Source organism: Anomaloglossus baeobatrachus, chromosome 6 (assembly GCF_048569485.1).
Source record: "Anomaloglossus baeobatrachus isolate aAnoBae1 chromosome 6, aAnoBae1.hap1, whole genome shotgun sequence".
In the NCBI taxonomy this organism is placed as follows: Eukaryota; Metazoa; Chordata; class Amphibia; order Anura; family Aromobatidae; genus Anomaloglossus; species Anomaloglossus baeobatrachus.
This window is the reverse complement of record NC_134358.1, coordinates 308,174,323-308,198,704: the sequence shown is the minus strand read 5'-3', so window position 1 is coordinate 308,198,704 and position 24,382 is coordinate 308,174,323. Positions and strand designations below refer to the sequence as shown.

The following is a 24,382-nucleotide window of genomic DNA, read 5'->3' as shown; positions in this document are numbered from 1 at the left end:
TTAAAGACTGTTCCCCTACCTCTGGCGGATTGGACTTGTGCCTCTCTCGGCTGTACGCCTCGGTTGTCCACTGATTCCTGACCTATGCCGCTAGCGTTTTGTGAGGGGAATGCTTTGCCTACTTCCGTGAGTATGGCCTTCCGAAACTGCTGCATTTTGGTTGACCTCTCCTCCACGGGAATAAGAGACAAAAAGTTCTCCTTGTAGCGTGGGTCTAACAGTGTTACCAACCAGTAATGATTGTCGGCCAAGATGTTCTTAACGCGAGGGTCACGAGACAGGCAGCTTACCATAAAGTCAGCCATGTGCGCCAGACTCTTAACAGCCAGGACTTCAGTAGCCTGACCAACAAGATGACTGAACATGCTGTCCTCCTCCTCCTCCTCCTCCTCCTCCTCCTCCTCCTCATCTACCCTGTCCTCTGGCCAGCCACGCTGAATCGAGGATATGACTGGTGTGCATGTCATATCCTCAATTTGGCCGGAGAGTTGCTCCATGTCTTCATCCTCCTCCTCGTCATAGTCCTCCACTGCACGTTGTGATGAGACGAGGCTGGGCTGTGTGTTATCACCCACACCCACTACTGTTTCTTGCTGCAACTCATCGCGCTCCGCCTGCAATGCATCATGTTTGTTTTTCAGCAGGGACCGTTTTAGAAGGCAGAGTAGCGGTATGGTGACGCTAATAATGGCGTCATCACCACTCACCATCTTGGTGGAGTCCTCAAAGTTTTGGAGGATGGTACATAGGTCTGACATCCATCTCCACTCCTCAGGTGTTATGTGTGGAGTTTGACCCATTTCCCGACGGCTTAGGTGATGCAGGTACTCAACAACTGCCCTCTTCTGCTCACATATCCTGACCAACATGTGCAGAGTTGAATTCCAACGCGTGGGGACATCACACACCAGTCTGTGAGCCGGAAGATGCAAACTGCGCTGAAAGCCGGCAAGGCCGGCTGAAGCAGTAGGTGACTTTCGAAAATGTGCAGACAGGCGGCGAACTTTTACCAGCAGATCAGACAGCTCTGGGTATGACTTTATAAACCGCTGAACCACGAGGTTGAGCACATGGGCCACGCATGGAACATGTGTCAGCTGGCCTCGCCTCAAAGCCGCCACCAGGTTCCGGCCATTGTCACAAACGACCTTTCCTGGCTTTAGGTTCAGAGGTGTGAGCCAGTGATCTGCCTGCTGTTTCAGAGCTGTCCACAGCTCTTCTGCATTGTGGGGTTTGTCACCTATGCAGATTAGCTTCAGCACAGCCTGTTGCCGCTTCGCCGAGGCAGTGCTGCAGTGCTTCCAGCTTGTGACTGGTGTGGAGGGCACAGTGGATGAGGATGCGCAGGAGGAGGAGGAGGCTGAAGAGCATGACATTCCGGAGCTGTAGAGTGTGGGTGAAACACTGACTGAGGTAGGGCCTGCAAACCTTGGTGTGGGAAGGACGTGTTCCGTCCCTCGCTCAGACTGGGTCCCAGCTTCCACAATATTAACCCAGTGTGCCGTCAACGAGATGTAGCGGCCTTGCCCACAAGCACTTGTCCACGTGTCTGTGGTTAGGTGGACCTTGGGTGAAACAGCGTTGTTCAGGGCACGTGTGATGTTTTGTGACACGTGGTTATGCAACGCGGGGACGGCACACCGGGAGAAATAGTGGCGGCTGGGGACCGAGTAACGTGGGACAGCTGCCGCCATCAGGTCACGGAATGCTTCTGTCTCCACCAGCCTAAAAGGCAACATTTCCAGCGCAAGCAGTCGCGAAATGTTAGCATTTAGAACTGTGGCATGTGGGGTGTTGGCAGTGTATTTGCGCCTGCGTTCAAAGGTTTGCTGAATGGATAACTGAACGCTGCGCTGGGACAAGGACGTGCTTGATGATGGTGTTCTTTCTGCGTAGGCAACTGCAGGTGCAGGAGTGGAGGAGGCTTGTTCGCAGGCAGCATGGACAGAGGATTGGCTCGCATGCACAACCAGCGAAGACGTAGCAGTGACATCAGCAAGCACTGCTCCTCGACTCTGTTGTACTTCCCACAAAGTCGGGTGCTTGGCTGACATGTGCCTGATCATGCTGGTGGTGGTCAGGCTGCTAGTTTTGGTACCCCTGCTGATGCTGGCACGGCAGGTGTTGCAAATGGCCTTTTTTGAATCATCTGGATCCAACTTAAAAAACTGCCAGACTCGTGAAGACCTAACATTTGTACAGGCACCTTGTGTCGTCGTGTTGTTCCGGGGAACGGTTGCCTGACTTCTGCCTGGGGCCACCACCCTGCTTCTTACTGCCTGTTGTGATGCTACGCCTCCCTCCCCCTGTGCACTGCTGTCCTCGCTCTGCATATCCTCCTGCCAGGTTGGGTCAGTTACTGGATCATCCACCACGTCGTCTTCCTCTTCCGCACCCTGCTCCTCCTCCTGACTTGCTGACAATTGTGTCTCATCATCGTCCACCACTTGTTGAGACACGTTGCCAACTTCGTGAGAACGTGGCTGCTCAAATATTTGGCCATCTGTACAGACGATCTCCTCATGACCCACTTCAATATGAGCTGGCGAGAGGCCAGAATGTGTGAATGGAAACGTGAACAGCTCTTCCGAGTGTCCAAGTGTGGGATCATTAATGTCCGAGGAGGACGTGTACTCAGCCTGGTGGTAGGAAGGAGGATCAGGTTCAGAAATGTGCGGTGCAGTATCACGGCTACTGACACTTGACCGTGTGGAAGACAGAGTGTTTGTGGTGGTGCCAATCTGACTGGAAGCATTATCCGCTATCCAACTAACAACCTGTTGACACTGGTCTTGGTTCAAGAGCGGTGTACTGCTGCGGTCCCCAAGAATTTGGGACAGGACGTGCGAGCGACTAGATGTGGCCCTTTGTTGTGGCGAAATTAGAGCTTGCCCACGACCTCGGCCTCTGCCTGCACCACCATCACGTCCACTTCCTTGTTCCTTGCCAATGCCCTTGCGCATTTTGCAATGCTGTGCACTGCTGACGTGTATATTCACTACTTGTGCGTTATATCAAAGTTTCTGGAAATTGCACACAAGTGCACCTGTACGCTGCCACCGACAGGCACACACGTGCGGTTTTTAAATGCAAGCACGGACGCACTAAGAACCTAACACAGGTTTTAGGAGCAAAAATTAAGAACTCTGACACTATCAGCCACTGCTGACTGACGTGTATTATACACTACACTTGTGCGTTATATAATAGTTTGGTAAAAACGCACACCAGTGCACCTGTACGCTGCCACCAACAGGCACACACGTGCGGTTTTAAAAACCAAGCACGGACGCAATAATAACCTAACACAGGTTTTAGGAGCAAAAATTAAGAACTCTGACACTATCAGCCACTGCTGACTGACGTGTATTATACACTACACTTGTGCGTTATATAATAGTTTGGTAAAAACGCACACCAGTGCACCTGTACGCTGCCACCAACAGGCACACACGTGCGGTTTTAAAAACCAAGCACGGACGCAATAATAACCTAACACAGGTTTTAGGAGCAAAAATTAAGAACTCTGACACTATCAGCCACTGCTGACTGACGTGTATTATACACTACACTTGTGCGTTATATAATAGTTTGGTAAAAACGCACACCAGTGCACCTGTACGCTGCCACCAACAGGCACACACGTGCGGTTTTAAAAACCAAGCACGGACGCAATAATAACCTAACACAGGTTTTAGGAGCAAAAATTAAGAACTCTGACACTATCAGCCACTGCTGACTGACGTGTATTATACACTACACTTGTGCGTTATATAATAGTTTGGTAAAAACGCACACCAGTGCACCTGTACGCTGCCACCAACAGGCACACACGTGCGGTTTTAAAAACCAAGCACGGACGCAATAATAACCTAACACAGGTTTTAGAAGCAAAAATTAAGAACTCTGACACTATCAGCCACTGCTGACTGACGTGTATTATACACTACACTTGTGCGTTATATAATAGTTTGGTAAACGCACACCAGTGCACCTGTACGCTGCCACCAACAGGCACACCCGTGCGGTTTTAAAAACCAAGCACGGACGCAATAATAACCTAACACAGGTTTTAGGAGCAAAAATTAAGAACTCTGACACTATCAGCCACTGCTGACTGACGTGTATTATACACTACACTTGTGCGTTATATAATAGTTTGGTAAACGCACACCAGTGCACCTGTACGCTGCCACCAACAGGCACACACGTGCGGTTTTAAAAACCAAGCACGGACGCAATAATAACCTAACACAGGTTTTAGGAGCAAAAATTAAGAACTCTGACACTATCAGCCACTGCTGACTGACGTGTATTATACACTACACTTGTGCGTTATATAATAGTTTGGTAAAAACGCACACCAGTGCACCTGTACGCTGCCACCAACAGGCACACACGTGCGGTTTTAAAAACCAAGCACGGACGCAATAATAACCTAACAGGTTTTTTTGGGGAGCGACAATTACAGTACAGACAAGTCAGACACTATCTGGACTGTTTTACACTGTGTACACCAGCCCCAGATATGAAGGCTGGTATACGGTCACCACTACCCTGCCTGCCTGCCTGCCTGTATACTGCTACAATAGTCCTGACAAGGACTCTTTTGGTCACTAGCCTGTATTCAGACCTGGCTATACCCTGCCTGTATATAGCAACAATAGTCCTGAGAAGGACTCTGCTACTGTACGCCGACCTGGCTATACCCTGCCTGCCTGTATACAACTAGAATAGTCCTGAGAAGGACTTTTGGTCACACTGTTTGCAGCACTGCAACTGAAAAAGCTATAAAGGGCCGCAAAGCTTTCCCTGAATCAGCGACACTCTCCCTACACTCACTGTCAGAATAGCTGTGAGCAGAGCACAGCGCGCCGGCCTATATAAAGGCTCGGTGACGCTGTGCAGGCCGGCCAATCACTGCAATTCCACAACTAACAGGGCTGTGGCATTGCAGTGGTCTGCCAGCCAATCCCTGCATGAGGGCTGGCTCTCAAAAGAGCGCCAACATGCAGAAATGAAGACCACGAGTAAAGCACGAGTATCGCGAGATTACTCGGTCCCCGCCGAGCAGCCCGAGTACAGTGATACTCGTGCGAGTACCGAGTAGTGACAAGCATGCTCGCTCATCACTAGTTATCATGCTTTTCTGATTGGATTGAGCGAAGTGTTTACTTTTTTTTTGTTGTAATTGGAACTTTTTTTGCCATGCATAAAGAATTGAATATTTTTTTGTTTCATTATAGTTTTACATTTTCAATGGTTTAAAGATACATTGAAAAATAACTCAACTTTATTTTTTACTTATTCTCATTCAATGACTTGCAGAAAAAGGGTTAAAAGATGTGATTCTTTAAGCCAAACTTATAAGATCACATGCCTGCCTATCTGGACAAGTCAAGAGGTTTATCTTAAATCAGCCAGATATGGAGAGAGGTATCTCAAAGTAAAACTCTCTTGCCAAAAACTAATAAATGGAGATGTCAGCTCTCAATATGATATGTACACAGTTATCATATCTTAGAAAGGACATCATGGTGGAGTTCAGTGTTAGCTCTTCATGCTGCTAATGCCAAAGAATTAGTCATATGTTGGAGCTGGTTAATATATGCTATTATATAAAAAAAAATAACAATTTAATGCTTGTTTCGACATACAGATTGGAGCTAGTCTTCACACAGAAAAACTTTTCGCTTTGTCTTTTGTTATACATTAAATTTCATTTTGTTCATACAGCTGAATGTAAAGGCAAGGGGAAACTTATGACCTATCATTTTACTGAGAAATGTCAATGATTAGGAACCTAGAACAGTAATTAGTTGTTTTCAGTAACGGATGGCATTAGAATCAGTAGAGCAAAAGACAAGATGTTTGCAGCTAATTAGGAGTACTGTCAATTGCCTTTTCATGTCCTACAATCTTCAACCACAACAGCTGGCCCCATTGCTAGATATGTGAAATCTATTTGTTAGATTTTTCCTTGAGTGGAAATTCCATAAAAATATCTTCTTTTTATCCAAATAAGAAATGGAACTGAAACTGGATAACTCTTCCATGACCAAGGGTGTTGACCCATTATAGGACATTCTATTTATAGGCCCTAATACTGCATCCCACGTCATGGCCACATATATGAAGCAGGCTCAGAATTTTAGCATACACCATACATGACAATTGGCCATCGGTATTACATAACCAACATTTGGCTTTAACACCACTGACAAGAGCTAGCTCTTAAAACAGAAATTAAATGGTTAAACAGCATTGCTCAATCTCCAACAGTGCCATTAAAATGGACTAATTGCTGGTGTGAAAACATGCACTGGCCACCATTAGTGCCCCTCGACGTAGTCTTGGCTTGCTGAGAGCCCCCTTGGCTGCCACCTTATTTCTGTGAAGCCCAGCCTATGGCTGGTCTTCATAGGAGAACATAATCTTCTACATATATTGCAACACTGTATTTCTGCAGTATATACAACAAGCAATCAAACAGGGTCCAGCCCCTTAAAGAGATCACAAATATAATTTTTTAATATATGTATAAAAAATATAGTTTCAATCTTTCTCTTTGGGTAAAGAAACAAAAATTAAACATATATTTGATAACAGTACATCTGTAAAAATACAATCCATTAAGATAAGATTAATGCTGTAAATAAAAAATCAAGACATTGGATTTTGCCATTTATTTTTTTTTGAGGGGGGGTCACTTCATGTCTTTCAAAAAATAAGGCAATAGAAAGTGAACTTTTCCAGAGTGATGTCTGTATAAAAAAAAAAGTCATCTCACCATGCAAAAAACCCAAGTACTTAGAAAGGTCTCTTGACAAAAAAAAGTTAAGGGTCTCAAAAACTGCTGATACTAATTTGCATCCACTTTTCACTTTAGCACAAAAAAATTAAAATCGGTTAATGAAAATTCAATATTCATAAATGGAGTCTACACCGTGGTGATGAATCAGAAGTGGCAGAAGATGCTGGCACATTTCACACTTCCTACAATTGCAGTACCAGAGGGCACCTCGCTATACAGGAATATTAAAAATTCGTTTTCGTTTCAAATATTTATAAAATCAACCACCTAAAAAAAAAAAAAAATATATATATATATAGATATGTATATATATATATATATATATATATGTATACAGTACAGACCAAAAGTTTGGACACACCTACTCATCTCTAGAACAACTGTTAAGAGGAGACTTTGTACAGCAGGCCTTCATGGTAAAATAGCTGCTAGGAAACCACTGCTATGGACAGGCAACAAGCAGAAGAGACTTGGTTGGGCTAAAGAACACAAGGAATGGACATTAGACCAGTGGAAATCTGTGCTTTGGTCTGATGAGTCCAAATTTGAGATCTTTGGATCCAACCACCGTGTCTTTGTAGAAAAGGTGAACGGATGGACTCTACATGGCTGGTTCCCACCATGAAGCATGGAGGAGGAGGTGTGATGGTGTGGGGGTGCTTTGCTGGTGACACTGTTGGTCATTCATTCAAAATTGAAGGCATACAGAACCAGCATGCCTATCACAGCACCTTGCAGCGGCATGCTATTCCATCCGGTTTGCGTTTAGTTGGACTATCATTTATTTTTCAACAGGACAATGACCCCAAACACACCTCCAGGCTGTGTAAGGGCTATTTGACTAAGAAGGAGAGTGATGGGGTGCTACGCCAGATGACCTGGTCTCCACAGTCACCAGACCTGAACCAGATCGAGAAGGCAAAAGGGCCAACAAGTGCTAAGCATCTCTGGGAACTCCTTCAACACTGTTCAAAAAACATTTCTGGTGACTACCTCTTGAAGCTCATCAAGAGAATGACAAGAATGTGCAAAACAGTAATGAAAGCAAAAGGTGGCTACTTTGAAGAACCTAGAAAATAAGACATGTTTCAGTTGTTTCACACTTTTTTGTTAAGTATTTCATTCCACATGTGTTAATTCATAGTTTTGATGCCTCTAATGTGAATCTACAATTTTCAGAGTCCTGAAAATAAAGAAAACTCTTTGAATGAGGTGTGTTCAAACTTTTGGTCTGTACTGTATATACATACATATATATGTTTATTTTTTTCCTATGTAGCCCCACAAAATGAAAATGATAAAAATAATATCTAGAATGAAGTTTTAGAAACATGGAGCTTGTTGTTTTTGACATTAACCCCTTCCCAAAGCTGCCATTTTTCATTTTGCGCTTTTATTTTTCCTTGCCTTCTTCCTTGAATCATAACGTCCTATACTATTGAATTGTAATTTTGATTAGAAAACAGAAAATAATAACAGTGTTTGCAGTGCTTGCAAAAGTAGAATAGTTTTATTTATCTGTTGCATTGGAGGAATAACACGTCTCTCTACTTTTGCAACTCCAGTTGAGTGTCTGCTGTGGGTCCGTGTGTTTTCCTTCCCAACACCTAATCCTTTTACCTTATTGGAACTTTTTTCAGTTTATCTCGCACTGGGTCTCTGTTTTTCCCTGCTCACCTTCCTCTCCCCTTGGAGCCAGTGTGAGGCCTCCCCTCTAGCCCTTTTAGTCTGTACAGGGACCAGTTGGGTGCAGCTGCACCTTCCCCTTTTCCATTACCTGTGTGTGTGTGTGTGTGCGTATGTGTGTGTGTGTGTGTGTGTGTGTGTGTGTGTGTGTGTGTGTGTGTGTGTGTGTGATTTATGGTCATAAAATAATTTTAGAATAAAGCAGATTACAAAAGTGGTTATGGCTTAAAGGTAGATATTTATAATGGCATTCCATTTATCAGACAACCACTTTAAAGTTGAAAGATCCTAGATTTATATTGAAAATATGTCTAATGGTAACAAAATAATAAAATTCAGATTGTTTGCACTATTGCAGGATACATGAACACCAAAGATGCATGCTACAAAGATATGAGGATTCAAGTCAATACTTCATTCTGTAATGCAAAGAATCGACCTATCACAGGACGGGTATCCTGCAACTTACAAGCTTGTCCCCCAGGGTAAGTAAAACATCTGCACACATAACAAAGGAATGCATGACATTTTGTAAAAAAAAAAACAATAATAGCAAATAGCTTATAGTGCTAATACACAGTATTTATACTACTATTTTTTTGTGCATTACATCTACTTATTATATACAGATCTGCATTTAAAGGGAATCTGTCAGCAGGTTTTTGCTATGTAATCTAAAGACCGCATGCTGCAAGAGTTAAAACAGAGACAGGGCCGGCTCCAGGTTTTTGTGGGCCCCAGGCAAAAGAGTCTCAGTGGGCCCCATCTAAACGCAAATACGCACATACACAGATACATACACATATATGTATATGTACATATACATATTTAAAGAGAAATTAAGAAAAATACATATAAACTGGCTGGGGGCTACAATATATACATCACAGGAGGGGCACGGGGCATAGACATTACTGGGGGCATACACATTACTGAGGGGGACATAGATGTTACTGGAGTGGCAAACAGATCTGGGAGCATACACATTACTGGGGTGGGCAGCATAGTGCTCTGGGGAGCCACAGATATGGTTCTTAAGCTACACATATGGTTCTGGAGGCTGCACATACAGCTCTGGGGGGGCTGCACATGGAGGGGAAGCACACACAGCTATGGGGGGCCGCACGCACAGGTCTGATGCATAGATACACACTCACAGCTCTGCTGCACACACACTAACACACACACCTTGATACACATCTCTGCTGCATATGTAAAGACACAGCTCTGCTGCCTTTATGGGCATTGTATTACTACACACAAAGCACTGCTGTATACACACACAGTACTCTGCTGCCCAAAGTGTACATACTGTGTACACACAGTTCTGTTGCCTTTATGGGCATTGTATTACTACACACAAAGCACTGCTGTATACACACACAGTACTCTGCTGCCCAAAGTGTACATACTGTGTACACATAGCTCTGCTGCACACACAGCTCTCCTGCCCAAAGAGTACATATTCACATAGCTCTGCTGCACACACATACACAGCTCTGCTGCATACACACATACATACAGCTCTTCTGCTGCACACATACATACACACAGCTCTGCTGCACATACACATAGCTCAGCTACACACACACATACACACAGCTTTTCTGCACACCACACACATATACACAGCTCTGCTGCGCACACACACACACACACACACATACACACAGCTCTGATGCACACACATATACACAGAGCTCTGCTGCACACACACATACACACAGCTCTGCTGCACACACATACACACAGCTCTGCTGCACACGCAGACTGTTTTAGCTATCTCCTTTTTATACAAGGGTTGTAGCTTATGGTGGAAGCAGCTGAGACATGTGCCCACACGGCTCTGGGGACCACACAAAGCTGTGGGGGCCAGCACATATGGCTGTGGGAGGCCAGCACATACAGTTCGGGGGGAGCCCATACAGCTCACTAGGGCCCATTAGATCTCAAGGGGGAGGGCACATATGTGGCGCCCCAGGACCTGGTCGCCACAACAGCATTGCCCCTCCAAAGGGTTAATGCTGAGCCTGGAGGTAATTGGGAGGTCTATTGGCCAGTAAGTTTAACATCTAATGTAGTTCCTCCCTCGGGCCAGCAGGGGGAGCTCTGAACCTGGAATTCCAGGGAGCATTCCTTAAGCCTGACCTGAGGGAGGGGTTAGTGGTCAGTCTGTAGAGAGAAGTCATAGCAAGCAGACGCAGAGTAGTGCTGTCCTGTGGAACTGGGGCCTAGAGCTGGAGCAGCTTGGCCCAGTGAAGCAGGAGGAGCAGAGAGGCACAGAAGAGACTCGGACATCGGAGTCTGTGGCCACCAGGGCCTAAAATACTCCCTGGTAGCCGAATCCGAAGGGCAGGAGAGCTGCAAGCACCTGGTCCATAAACAGCCCGAAGGTACAGCTGCATCATCAGGGCCCGGTGTGGACTCCAGCAGAGAAGCACCAGAGAAGGCCTGCGCAGCCTACCACAGAGGGAAAGGGACGTACCACCGGTCCCAGCAGCAAGAGGGCCATTGCTAAATTCACAGAGCAGGGTCCTATCACAGTAAGGAAAAGAACAGGAGTAGGCTTCATACTCATCTGGCCAAAACGACATCTCATTTACTTCCAGGCTGGCCGGAGCCCTCTACCACCTGTAACGGTCTCCCAGGACTAACCGTTTGTGAAGTAAAAGAGGAGAAGGTAAAGAGACTGCTGTTTGTGCCTGTTTCTTTCGTTGCCTGTCAGCCCTGCACCGTGTTATCCACACAACACCATAGACTCTCACGAGCACCAATAGTCGTCCCCTCTCCTTCCACAGCTGCTGGGCTTCTTCTGGAGCATCTGGGCCAAGATGGGTCTCAGCTTGTGCTAGCTTTTCTTTGACCAATCGCACGGCCGGGTCACCGTTCTGTGTCTCTTCCCAATTATGGTGGAGTAATGGGTTGACCGAGACCTCGTGCTGGCATCAGAGCATTGCTGACCCCACTCTATGCACGCCGGACGGGTTTTTCTTCAGGGGTGCTAACTATGAACAATTAAAGTGTTGGCCACTCATAGTCCAGTGACCCAATTGTCCATTTACTTAATCACCTAAAACAAAACATTACATACAAGACATTTTCACATAACTATATACATTCTAATGGGTACTTTTTCTTTTTACTCTCTATACCTCGGAGGGGGCTGTCCCCGAGTGCTGCGTTGGGACCTGCGTAACTCTGGTGTTTGTCCCTGACTATTTGGAGTGTCTGCTACCTCAGCACTATGGGTAGGCCTAACCCTGATAGGTATGCGTGATGATTGCCTACGTGGTCTGAGAGTCGCCAAGGGTACGACAGGTTCACCACTGACAGGGGGTTGATTCTCCTGTTCCACTGCTGGCGTGTCATCTTGTGTTGGGTCGGACAGTTCCTTAGGTGGATCTGGAACCTCTTCTGTCTCTGGCTCGACCAACTGCGGGAACGTCAAGACTGGTACCACTATGGAATTATTTATTCGGGTCCAAGTTTTGGGGAATTTGCCAAGGATCGTTTGTATCATCTCTTCCTCTTTTTCTTGAATTTCTTCCACTTCTTTTTGGATTTTGCACCGCTCAGGGCACGCTTTCAGGCGGTCTCTAGAAACTGTTTGATAGGTATTGCCTTCATCTTTGCTTATGAGGCATACCTTACTATTGTCAAAGTTGGAGGGAATAATGGTGTAGGGTTCATTCTCCCACTGATCATCTAATTTATGCGCCCTCCGCTTTTTCTTGAGGACCTGTTCTCCAGGTGCTAAGGGAGTTGCTGGGGCTGTTTGATTGTAGTTCTGTTCTTGTCTCGTTCTTGCTTGGGACAGGCTCTTTTCTACGCATTCCTGAACTCTGCGGTACTGCTGTTGTCGCTCTGTATCCCAATCTTCTATCTCTTGAACTGCTTCAGGTGACACAGTTCCCATCTCCAAGTCTACAGGTAACTTGCCAGGTCTTGCTCGCATCAGGTAAGCAGGGCTGCAGTTGGTCGAATTTACTGGGAAATGGTTATACAGGTCTACCAGATCTGGTAACTTCTCTGGCCATTGGTTTCTTTCTTCCAGAGGTAGAGTCTTGAGCATATCAATAACCACATGGTTCATCTTCTCGCACAAGCCATTGGTTTGGGGGTGGTACGGTGTTGTTCTGATTTTCTTACAACCGTACATATTACAGAACTCTTGGAACACTTCTGCCTTGAAAGCAGGTCCTTGATCAGTCAGTACCCTTTCAGGGTAACCGTGAGGTCGACAAAAGTATGCCTGAAACACTCTAGCTGCTGTTCTGGCTGTCTGGTCTTTCACAGGCACTTCTACCAGGAAACGAGAGTAATGGTCCACAATGGTGAGGGCGTAAACATAGCCTGACCGGCTCGGTGTTAACTTCACGTGGTCCAGGGCCACCAACTCTAGGGGTTGCTTCGTGACAATTGGCTGTAGGGGAGACCTCTGGCTGGCACCATCTTTCCGCCTCAGGTTACACGGACCACAGTCTCGGCACCACTTCTCGACTGTCTTTCTCATGTGCACCCAGTAGAACCGATCACGGAGTAGGGTCTCCAACTTCTTCCACCCGAAGTGTCCTGCTTTATCATGGTAAGCTGCTAGGACCATTGGAGCATCCCTCTGTGGGACCACTATCTGCCAGACGAGTTCATTCGTTCGCCAGTTGACATATCTCTTGCATAGCTTGCCTTGGTAGGTGAATAGTCGTCCCCTCTCCTTCCACAGCTGCTGGGCTTCTTCTGGAGCATCTGGGCCAAGATGGGTCTCAGCTTGTGCTAGCTTTTCTTTGACCAATCGCACGGCCGGGTCACCGTTCTGTGTTTCTTCCCAATTATGGTGGAGTAATGGGTTGACCGAGACCTCGTGCTGGCTCGAGCGCTTCTCTCCTACAGCATGCTCACACTGGGAAACACCTTGGTAATGGAAAGCCGGTAACTCTATCTCTTCAAGTTCATCCAGGTCTTCTCCAGACTCGGGTAAGTGAGGCATTCTGGACAGCGCATCAGCATTGTTATTCTTCTTGCCAGCCCGGTACTTGGGTGGTATCTCTCTTTAATGGGATGATGATCACCCGTGGGGATTTGATGTTTAACCCCCTTTACCTGCCCAAAATCTAGGGGGTGTTTGCTGAAGACCCGCTCGTACTCCTGTACCACCCGGTAAACCCCATGCTTTTGGTGTGAGGGGGTGGAGTCGGTGCCCACATGTAATTTTTGGCACCAGTCTTCCAGCTGTCCCTTGGAGCCATTGTCTTCCGCCTGGTCGGGCGGGATCAAGGGTTCCACTGCTTTGATGGTATTGTTACTGACAGTGTACAGTTTTGCTACAGTGGCGTACCGGGGCAATTTGGCTTCCTCCTCCCCACAATTCAGGACGCGGACGGGCACTCTTCCCTTGCGGACGTCTGCTACCCCTCTGGCTATCAGGACACCAGGCCTACTTTCTGAATACACAGGTTCCACCAGGGCCTGGTAATCTTGACCCTTGAGGCCCGTTTGCTGCCCGACACCATATCAATATTTCACTTTTTGGGGGGATTGCAATGGGGAGAGGGTCACTTACCCTTACACTGCCAATTTCTCCTCCGGCCAGCTCTACCTGCTGCCTCCTCATCAGGGCTCTGATCTCCCTCTGTAGGGCACGCTGCTGCCCGGAGCTGGCACCTTCAGACGCCTGCTGCAACAAAATTATCACTTCGGCAAGACAATTTTCCATCACATTTGTACCAATGGTTAGCAGTGGGTTAGATTCTTTGTGATCATTATCTACAATTATCATCCCCTGACACGGCAATTCTACCCGCCCCACTTTAATGGTTACTTCCTTGTACCCAATTTGAGGCAAGGGCTGACCATTACTGGCCACAATTGTTAATCATCATCTGGGCCATGGTCAATGTCTGAATCAGCCCAATATCTTTTGTACAGTTTATAAGGGATGGTTGTTACCTGGGACCCCGTATCCAAAAAGTGACTCGCCCACCCCAGGGCTATGGGACACCCGGTGCCGGGCCGGACTTGTCCGGGGGTCGTCAGTGCTGGCGGGGCCCGACTCCGTGGCCCTGGTGGGTGTCAGTTAAAATGGCTGGTGACTTGGGAGTAATTAAAGTTTTTATTTCGTGACGCCACCTTTGGTTTGCGGCTATTAAGCCGCCGCTGCTGTGTGAGGCCTCCGGGGTGATGTTATGGCAGCAATGGTGGTACTGCTCCCCACAGTGGAGCGGTGCCCCGGGGACACTGTTGGTGCTTGTGAGAGTCTATGGTGTTGTGTGGATAACACGGTGCAGGGCCGACAGGCAACGAAAGAAACAGGCACAAACAACAGTCTCTTACCTTCTCCTCTTTTACTTCACAAACGGTTAGTCCTGGGAGACCGTTACAGGTGGTAGAGGGCTCCGCCCGGCCTGGAAGTAAATGAGATGTCGTTTTGGCCAGATGAGTATGAAGCCTACTCCTGTTCTTTTCCTTACTGTGATAGGACCCTGCTCTGTGAATTTAGCAATGGCCCTCTTGCTGCTGGGACCGGTGGTACGTCCCTTTCCCTCTGTGGAAGGCTGCGCAGGCCCTCTCTGGTGCTTCTCTGCTGGAGTCCACACCAGGCCCTGATGATGCAGCTGTACCTTCGAGCTGTTTATGGGCCAGGTGCTTGCAGCTCTCCTGCCCTTCGGATTCGGCTACCAGGGAGTATTTTAGGCCCTGGTGGCCACAGACTCCGATGTCCGAGTCTCTTCTGTGCCTCTCTGCTCCTCCTGCTTCACTGGGCCAAGCTGCTCCAGCTCTAGGCCCCAGTTCCACAGGACAGCACTACTCTGCGTCTGCTTGCTAGGACTTCTCTCTACAGACTGACCACTAACCCCTCCCTCAGGTCAGGCTTAAGGAATGCTCCCTGGAATTTCAGGTTCAGAGCTCCCCCTGCTGGCCCGAGGGAGGAACTGCGTTGGATGTTAAACTTACTGGCCAATAGACCTCCCAATTACCTCCAGGCTCAGCATTAACCCTTTGGAGGGGCAATGCTGTTGTGGCGACCAGGTCCTGGGGCGCCACACATACAGCTCTGGAGGGAGAGGGGCATACAGAGGGTGTGTGTGTGGAACATACCACTCAGGTTATGGTGGAGAGGGGTCTATACAGCGCTGCACAGCAGCACTGTGCTGGGTGTCACTGGCTGGCGCAACGCTGATGTTCCTCTTCATCTGTGGGACTGGGGCACACCGCATGGTAGCTCCGCCCATAGATGAACTTCAGACCAGAAGCAGGCAGCAAACACTGTGGACTGCGTGTCAGTGTGGATTAGGGACAGCAGCTGCACTTTCCTGCTGAGAACTGCGGTCCCCGTAACTCTGCCCGGGGTGGTGCATAACTGACGAAGGTGAGTGGTCCCCCTCGGCTGACCAGGGCCCTGGCACTTGCCCAGGTGTGCCAGGTGCTGACGCCGGCCCTGAACAGAGAAGTCAAGAATTCCTGTCTTGTCAAGATCCGATCTGTTATTTGCTATGTTTGTTTGTTAAGCAGCGAGACTCATCATTGCTTGGACTTTAATGTCATATGCATGGCTGCCCGACACCCCCTCCCCCCGCATGTGATTGACACCTCAATATCAATGTACAATCTCTATTGAGAGCCTGGTTTGGGTGGTGTGCTCACTCATCTCTCCTGTGTTGTTAAATCTAAAAATGCTGATTGTGTCAGAACAGCTGCACCCAGTAATCTAAGTGATAGATCGTTGGATTCAGAGTCTCTTTGCCGACATCATGTTGTTCTCAAATGAAGTAGCAAAAACAAGCTGACAGATTCTCTTTAAGAAGAGTTCAATTTCAAATACTTCTCGAATTTACAATTGAGTAGTATATATCAGAGGTGGCAAAAAATAACTTTTTTATGATTACAATGTTCATAAACTGTTCTATCCATTAATAAGCATCAATACCAGATTTATAGGTGTTCATATCCTGGCACCCCTATTGATCTTCTGTTTAAAGGGATGACTTCTGTCACAAGGACACTTGAATTTACAGGGCTCTGTGTACCTGCACAATGTCTACAGTAGCAGCTGTGTTGGGTATTGCAATGTGGTGCTTTTACTTTAATGCTGTACAAATCAATGCAAACAATGACGAAGTTTTGGAATTGAAGCATTCTTATCAAACAGCTGATGGGTGGGGTTATCGAGTGTTGAACCCCACGAATCTGATATTCTTGGGCTATACTGAGTATATGCCATTAATTCTGTAATGCAAACACAGAATCCCAATATACTGTAAGCCCTTTGAAGGAAAGTTTTCCCCAGACATCTTTACTGAATGGCAGACTTTTGTGAGCATGCTCTAAGAAAGAGGGAAGAGCTTAGATGTGTCTATCACTTATTGGCAATGGTGTGAGGGTGTGTTCTTGTCGGCAGTTTAATTGTAGAGTCGCTAAATGGCCAATATGAAATACATTTGTACATTAGAATACACTTACATAGGAAAGTTAAAACTGAACACTGTATAACTCTTCTACCCCATCGAGTGTTGGATAAAGTATAATTTTGTAGTTTTCTATTTCATCATCTAATGGTATAGGAAAATACAGCAAACTAAATATCAATACAGCTTTCCATGATTGGAGTGTTGATGGTAAAACTATTTATTGGGTAAAGCACCAGCAAGTAATGAGCTATTGTTCCCAATCAAATGTATTTATCACAAATTTGTTGTGCTGAAGACATATTGACGTGGCCGATTTGGCGCTGAAATTTCTATAACTAGAAAACAGCTCCTATATCTGAGAATGGGTTTTTTTTTATGCAGCATGCAATTGGATTTTTACAAGACCCTTTTAGATGAAAAGAAGAGAAGTATACATTTCTGTGACAAGCCTATCTTGTGTGAATATATTCTAAGGGCTCGCCCACACAACCGGATTTTCAGTCCAATTGCAAACCAACAGAACATTGGCTCGTTTTCAAACCAATGTTATTATATGGGGCCATGCACAAGCCCAATTTTTTCTTTGTACCAAAATTGTCTGAGGAAAAAAATCATTGCATGTCTGAGTTGAATCTGATTTTTGGATTACACTGGGCCATGCAAGTAATGAGTCTGTGGAAAACATCGGCCTGCACTAGGATGACATCCAAGTGAGCTCGATTTTCATGGACTGACATAATGGAGAAGGTGAAGAAATTTTTTTCTCCATCTCCTCATCTGAGAAAATCATATCACACTGTGCTCATACTCTGATCAAGCTAGGATCAGAGTGTGATTTGCTTAATTGACCCAATTCTCTTGGATGAGTGAATGGTGTGACCCTAGTGCTTCAACTAGTGGTCACTCAGGAAGAAGAGTGCTCTATGTATATGAAAGTATATGCTAAATAAACTGTTATCACAGACCCCTTTACATGAGATGAATACATAAGTATTTGTGAACGAATCTTCTAAACTAGCCATATACATAGGTATAACGATTGTGTGAATATTAACAATTATATTTCTATTTGTAGCTAAATTATTTTTTTTTAGAATTTAGAGAAGCTGCCTTGGTTATAGACATAACATTACAATAGCAGCTGCTTTTTCCAACCCTTTTTTATACATGTTGAAGCCTTCCTATTAAACTATGGGTTTCCTGCGGAGCTCTTTCTGCTGTCAATCCTTTTTAATTACATCTCTGTGCATGCAAAGATAATATTTCACAAGTTGAAAAATAATACTGACATTGGGGAAAATAATCCAGTTTAATATTTTAATAAAAACTGACGAAGTGTAGACAGCAGAAAGCAGCATCAACTTTTCTGGAAGTGATTTAGAAATGGACATATGCTGTCACTAATCAGACATCTGCTAGTTACCTTAGTATACACTGGGCACAGCGGGGCCTTAAGAGGCTTTAGTAATGCAGAAGACATTTCTGCTAACAGCGTTACACGGCATATTTTATAATGCACTCGAGACAGATATATTTGTCATTCTTATAGAAATCCAACTGATGTCATAATCCTTCGCCTGCACAGCAGAAATGTCTGACTTGCAGAAAGCCAAATCAAGGTAGAAATGGATATAGGTTTGGGGACTGAATTATCCACAATCACTTCTGCAGTTTTTCCCAGATCCATCACATGTGTTATGTTTTGGATCATTTCCTTAGCTTTCTCACTTAGAAGTTCTCAGGAACAGCTGGATGACGGCTAATTTTTAAACTATTACATCGCTATAAGAGTTATCGCCCAACTTTCCAAGAGCTCAAATGTTATATCTGACAAATTAAAGTGCCCATAAAACAAAATGACTTCTTGGTTCCTTCAGAACATAAATCGCTGCCAAACTAGTCTACGGCTCTCAATGAAAATACATTTACAAAGGCTAAGGGGTGTCGGAGGGGGCGCTGGGCGGATTAGTTTCTGGTTTTAATTAGTGTTACATCCCATGTTCAGCCTGCGCAGGAGAGGGATTTTTTGTTGGCTCGTCATCAGAGGTGTGTGCAGGAGATTGGCTTCATGGCTATTTTCTCCATCATGGATTATGTATAGACAGAAAAGGTGACTATTGAAATGAGCCAGTCAGCCATCCCTATTCACAAGCTGCAATGATAAAAGTGCCGACAGAGGAAATGCACTCATGTGATGAACATATAACGGAAGCCCCCATTACATACTTTAAAGTAAAAAAATATCCAAAAAGATGTAAATCCCCTTCAACTTTCTGTCAGTAGAATTATGGCGATACCCCACATGTTCATCTTGAGAACATTTTCTATTGCCATCTTCTGAGAACCATAGCATTTTCTTTTTGTTGATGAATCTGTACTAGAGCTTGTGCTTTGTGTGATGGGACATATTTTTCACTGGTAACATTGGGGGGAATATAGGATGTTTAGATAATTTTTTATTGTGTTTTCTCTTTTTTTTTTTTTTTATTTTAAAGGTGAATGGAGTAAAAACTGAAATCTTGCATTATTTTTCTTCATTTATTTTATGCCATTAACTACTGGACAAATTGCAATGGGCATATAATTCAGGTTGTTACAAACGCGGTGATATCAATTATGTTTAGATATGTTTTGTGTTTTTATGTAAAAATAGTATTTTTTGTTTTTACTTTATGTATAAATAATTTATTTTTTGCACTTATTTATTAGTCCCAAAAGGGAACTTCAACATAAGTTATTTTGATCACTTACATAGCACATTCAGTTATTAGTGTTTGGATCTGCAGTGTCTTGTATATGCCTGTCACAATTCTACTGACAAGTAACCTATTAAACACTAGTAAAGTCTCATAGTCCTCCATAGCTTTCAGACTGGAGGCCATTGTTAGGCCTCTAGTTGCTATAGCAATACAACAGCATTTTACAGTCTTGTTGCGGAGTGTGAATGTGGAGGCATGACAGTGACCTCACTCCCTCTGTTTAGACTACTACTGTAGATGATGTGGTTGCTATCATGGCATGTAAGGGATCAAATAATAATAATAATAATAATTGTTATTTCTATAGCGCCAACATATTCCGCAGCGCTTTACAATTCAGAGGGGACATGGACAGACAATATGAGACAATACAAAATAACAAAATTAAGAGACCAAGAGGAGTGAGGGCCCTGCTCGTATGCTTACAGTCTATGAGTAAATAGGGGAGGCACAAAAGGTGAAAAGGGGAGGGGGCAAGGGGGGGAGCCAAGAGAAAAGTTTGTTATATATGGTCCAGCCATCGATTTAATAGGGGATTCAAAACAAGCTGCGTGGACCGGTCGCCGGCCAAAATTTATACAGGTACAGAGTGTAAAAAAGTACATGAAGTGGAAGGAACCAGAAGAACAAGGGGACAAGCATTGGAAGTAAATTTTATGAAGGGCAAAAAGGGACTAGATTAAGTCAGGGAGGTGAGGTGATAGGTTAGTCTAAAGAAATGCGTTTTTAGAGCCCGCTTAAAGATGTGGATGTTGGGAATTAATCGAATTGTTCTTGGTAGTGTGTTCCAGAGCATAGGCGCAGCTCATGAAAAATCTTGAAGACGGGAGTGGGAGGTTCGAATTGTTGAGGATGTCAATCTAAGGTCATTAGCAGAGCAGAGGGCATGGGTGGAGTGATAGACAGAGATGAGGGAGGAGATGTAGGGTGGTGCGGAACCGTGGAGAGCTTTGTGAGTGAAAGTGATAAGTTTATGTTGGATTCTGTAGCGGATAGGCAACCAGTGCAATGACTGGCACAGAGCATCAGTGAAGCGGTTGAAGAGGAAAATGATCCTGGCTGCGGCATTCAGAATGGATTAGAAAGGGGAAAGTTTAGTAAAAGGGAGACCAATTAGTAAAGAATTACAATAATCCAGGCGAGAATGAATGAGAGCAACAGTGAGGGGTACTTTACACGTTGCGACATCGCTAGCATCAGCTAGCGATGTCGAGCGCGATAGTACCTGCCCCCGTCACACATGCGATATGTGTTGATTGCTGCCGTAGCGAACATTATCGATACGGCAGCTTCACATGCACATATCTTGTCGGCAACGTCGCGGTGACCGCCGAACAATCCCTCCTTCAAGGGGGAGGTGTGTTCGGCGACGTCACCGCGATGTCACTAAGCGGCCGGCCAATCGAAGCGGAGGGGCAGAGATGAGTGGGACATAACAACCCGCCCACCTTCTTCCTTCCGCATTGCTGGTGGACGCATGTAAGGAGATGTTTGTCGCTCCTGCGACTTCACCACAGCGATGTGTGGTACTGCAGGAACGACAAACAGCATTGTATCTGCAGCAGGAGCGCCATTATAAAAATGAACGACATGACACAGATCAGCGATTTTTGTTTGTTTTGCGCTCGTTCATCGTCTCACCTAGGATTTACACATTGTGATGTCACTTTATTTATTTAATCGTATGAACGTATATCTTACCATCATATAAAAATAAACACCAGACAATAGACAGTGATTGAAAAATATCAAAAGGATAAAAATCAAATTTGAATATCAAGATTTTCTATATATGCAATAGCGTTATCATTTACAATATAGAAATCCTTCTTGTCACCATGGTAGGATCTCAGGGGGCACTCCTCAACAATGTGCTGGATAGTTTGACGATCTGCTCCACAGTCACAGGTCGGAGAGTCATATTTTCCCCACTTATACATAAAATCTGCACAGACGTAGTGATGTCACTACCGGCGTCGGATGTGCGTCACAACAATCGTGACCCCGACGATATATCGCAATGTGTAAAGTAGCCCTAAGTGTTTTTGCAGAGTCAACGGTAAGAAAAGGACGAATTCTAGAGATGTTTTTGAGGTGGAATTGACATGAATGAGCGAGTGAACGAATATGGGGAGTGGAGGAGAGATTGGAGTCAAATATAACCCCAAGACAGAGGGCGTGCTACTAGGGCGTAATGGCAGAACCACACACTAAAATGGTAATATTACGTTTCGGAAGGTTGGGGGAGGGAGGAAACATGAGGAGTTCAGTTTTTGAAAGGTTTAGTTTTAGATAGAGGGAGGACATGATGTTGGAGACGGCGGACAGACAATTGGTAGTATTTTGTAATAATGCAGGGGTGATGTCAGGAGACAATGAATGAAATCAGAGGTTTACAAAATGACTTCTAGAAGTGGTGATTGCAGTAGGATGTTTTGTGATTACCTAGTCGTTCTTAAAAAAATAGTGCTAATTAAAACCACTATAATTCATTTGGATCCTTAGTCCACCAGACGATTTCCTGACCAAAACTGAAATAACCTACCATGTAGTATTCTTCTAAAAGCAGCAAGTTTGTTTGTCCAATGGGACATAATAAAAAGCATTAAGTGTGGATGTTAGGGTCGCCAAGCATCCAGGGGTGGAACCACTCCCCCGAAGGTGTAACAAGCAGCAAACCCCTACACATGGACCGTGTGTTGCACCAATGGAAGGCCTAAATGAACGAAAGCCAGGGACCTGTAGAGATAGTCTCTTAAGGATGGGTACAGTCTCGTAATGTCCAATATTGGAGTACACAGTTGCAGCAGCACGGAGATGGTGGCGCAGAGGTATTGATACAGACGTGGCAGCACAGCGGTGAAGGCTCTGGCGGGTCGACACAAGGGTAGTGACTCTGATGTGGCGGCATAGTGGTGATGGCTCAGGCATGTTGGCACAAGGGTAGTGGCTCTGATGTGGCGGCACAGCGGTGGTAGAGAGTAGGCTCTAGGACGAAACAGAGGTTAGATAGACAAGACTGGTACAAGGACTGGACACAGTAACGTGCAGTATCTGAAACTAGCAACGCACTATATGCAATGTTGCTCAGGCGCTTCCTGTCAGAGGAAGCAGACTTAAATACCTTTAAAGTAACAGGTGACCTCTGAGATCACTTCCAGGTAATGGGACGCCGGTCTTTTAAGAAAGAGGGCGTGGCCACCCTATGGGCCCTCACAGAAGCAATACGCATGACTTGGGAGCATGAAGAGGCAATGGCAGACCCCGGGGCAGGAGAGGACGCTGTGGAGCTGCTGGGCAGGTGAGAGGGAGGATGTCCCCGCCAAAGCCTGAGAGCGGGTGAGCACGTGGATGCCACGCTGGGACTTTATAAACTATTTGTAAGGTCACATCTAGAATATGGGCTCCATATTTTCAAAATGATATTCAGAATTTGCTTCAATGGTGGGCAACTATAAGGAGTGGAAAGCCTAACATATGAGGAGAGGTTGAAAAATTGGGGTTTGTTTACGTTAGAAAAAAGACGCCTCAGAGGAGATCTCATTTATATGTATTAATACATGTGTGGTCAATACAAAAGACTGGCACATGACTTATTTCTTCCAAATAACAATAAGGACCAGAATGAAAGAGTTTTTTACAGTTAGAGCAGTCAGACTGAGAGGTAGTAATGGCAGACACTATAAAGTTTTAAAAAGAGGGCTGGATGATTTCCTCAGTACACAAAACATTGTGCGTTATAGATAATTTAGTGACAAAAATGTATAATTGGTGAAGGAAGGTTGAACTTGATGGATCCAGGTCTTTTTTCATCCAATGTAACTATTTAACTATAAGTGGTCAATATGTAGTTGTTTATCTGGATCATATCATGGTTCATTCACCTGATATTAAATCACACATCTAAAATTTATGTGCTGTACATCAAAGACTCAGAGACTATTCATTATTTGCTAAACTTGCTTAAATGTGTTTTCTTAGTTGAAGAAGTAAATTTCCTGAGGTATATAAACAATGCAAAACTTGGGTGCTCTATATATAGTATTTGATATCATAAACATACAATCTTGCAAAGATAGGCTGCAGCCTGCTTATTCAGTCAATCAGTGACTACTATTGCCTCCAACTGTCATCTGATGGCCTCTCCTGTATGTTGATGCCAGGAGTCTAGAATGGGACACAGCTGTGAGAGGTGAATAAGTTTTTTGTATTTTTTTTATTACTATTATTATTATTATTATAATACCAATCAGTTTCTATGACACTCCATTCTTAATGACACAGGTGTTATGTGCACACAACATCCTTTAAAGGGAACCTGTCAGGTCCAATATGCACTGAGAAGCACGAGCAGTTCTGGGTGCATATTGATAATCCCTGCCTAACCGTCCCTGTATACACTAGCATAGATAAAGGAATCTATAGAAAAAGTATTTCTAAAGATCTTTTATCGTATGCTAATGAGCAAGGGCACTTGCCTCAAGGGCGTTTCTTCCCTCGCTAGTCGGCTCCGTTAGCATGTTAGTACGCCCCTGTGAGCATGCTAACATGCTAATGAATGCACAGCGTCAGAGGATGATCTCACTTACCTCTCTGCCACCATCGCTTCCGATGGGAGATTTCAGCTCAGTACGCATGACCAAGGAGTTTCGGTCATGGGCACTACTTCAGTTTGAAGCCAGGATGCGTACACCCAGATTCATAGTGCGCATGACCCAAAC

General features: G+C 45.1%; 1 protein-coding gene across 1 annotated transcript in view; it reads left to right on the top strand.

Annotated features, from left to right (window-relative positions):
- The window catches only part of ADAMTS16 (ADAM metallopeptidase with thrombospondin type 1 motif 16), a 547,822-nt gene that overhangs the window by 484,087 nt on the left and 39,353 nt on the right, over positions 1-24,382 (top strand). Inside the window, exon 18 of the mRNA XM_075314921.1 lies at positions 8,859-8,985. Within this exon, the coding sequence (XP_075171036.1) occupies positions 8,859-8,985 (127 nt within the window). The remainder of the gene's footprint in view (positions 1-8,858; positions 8,986-24,382) is intronic.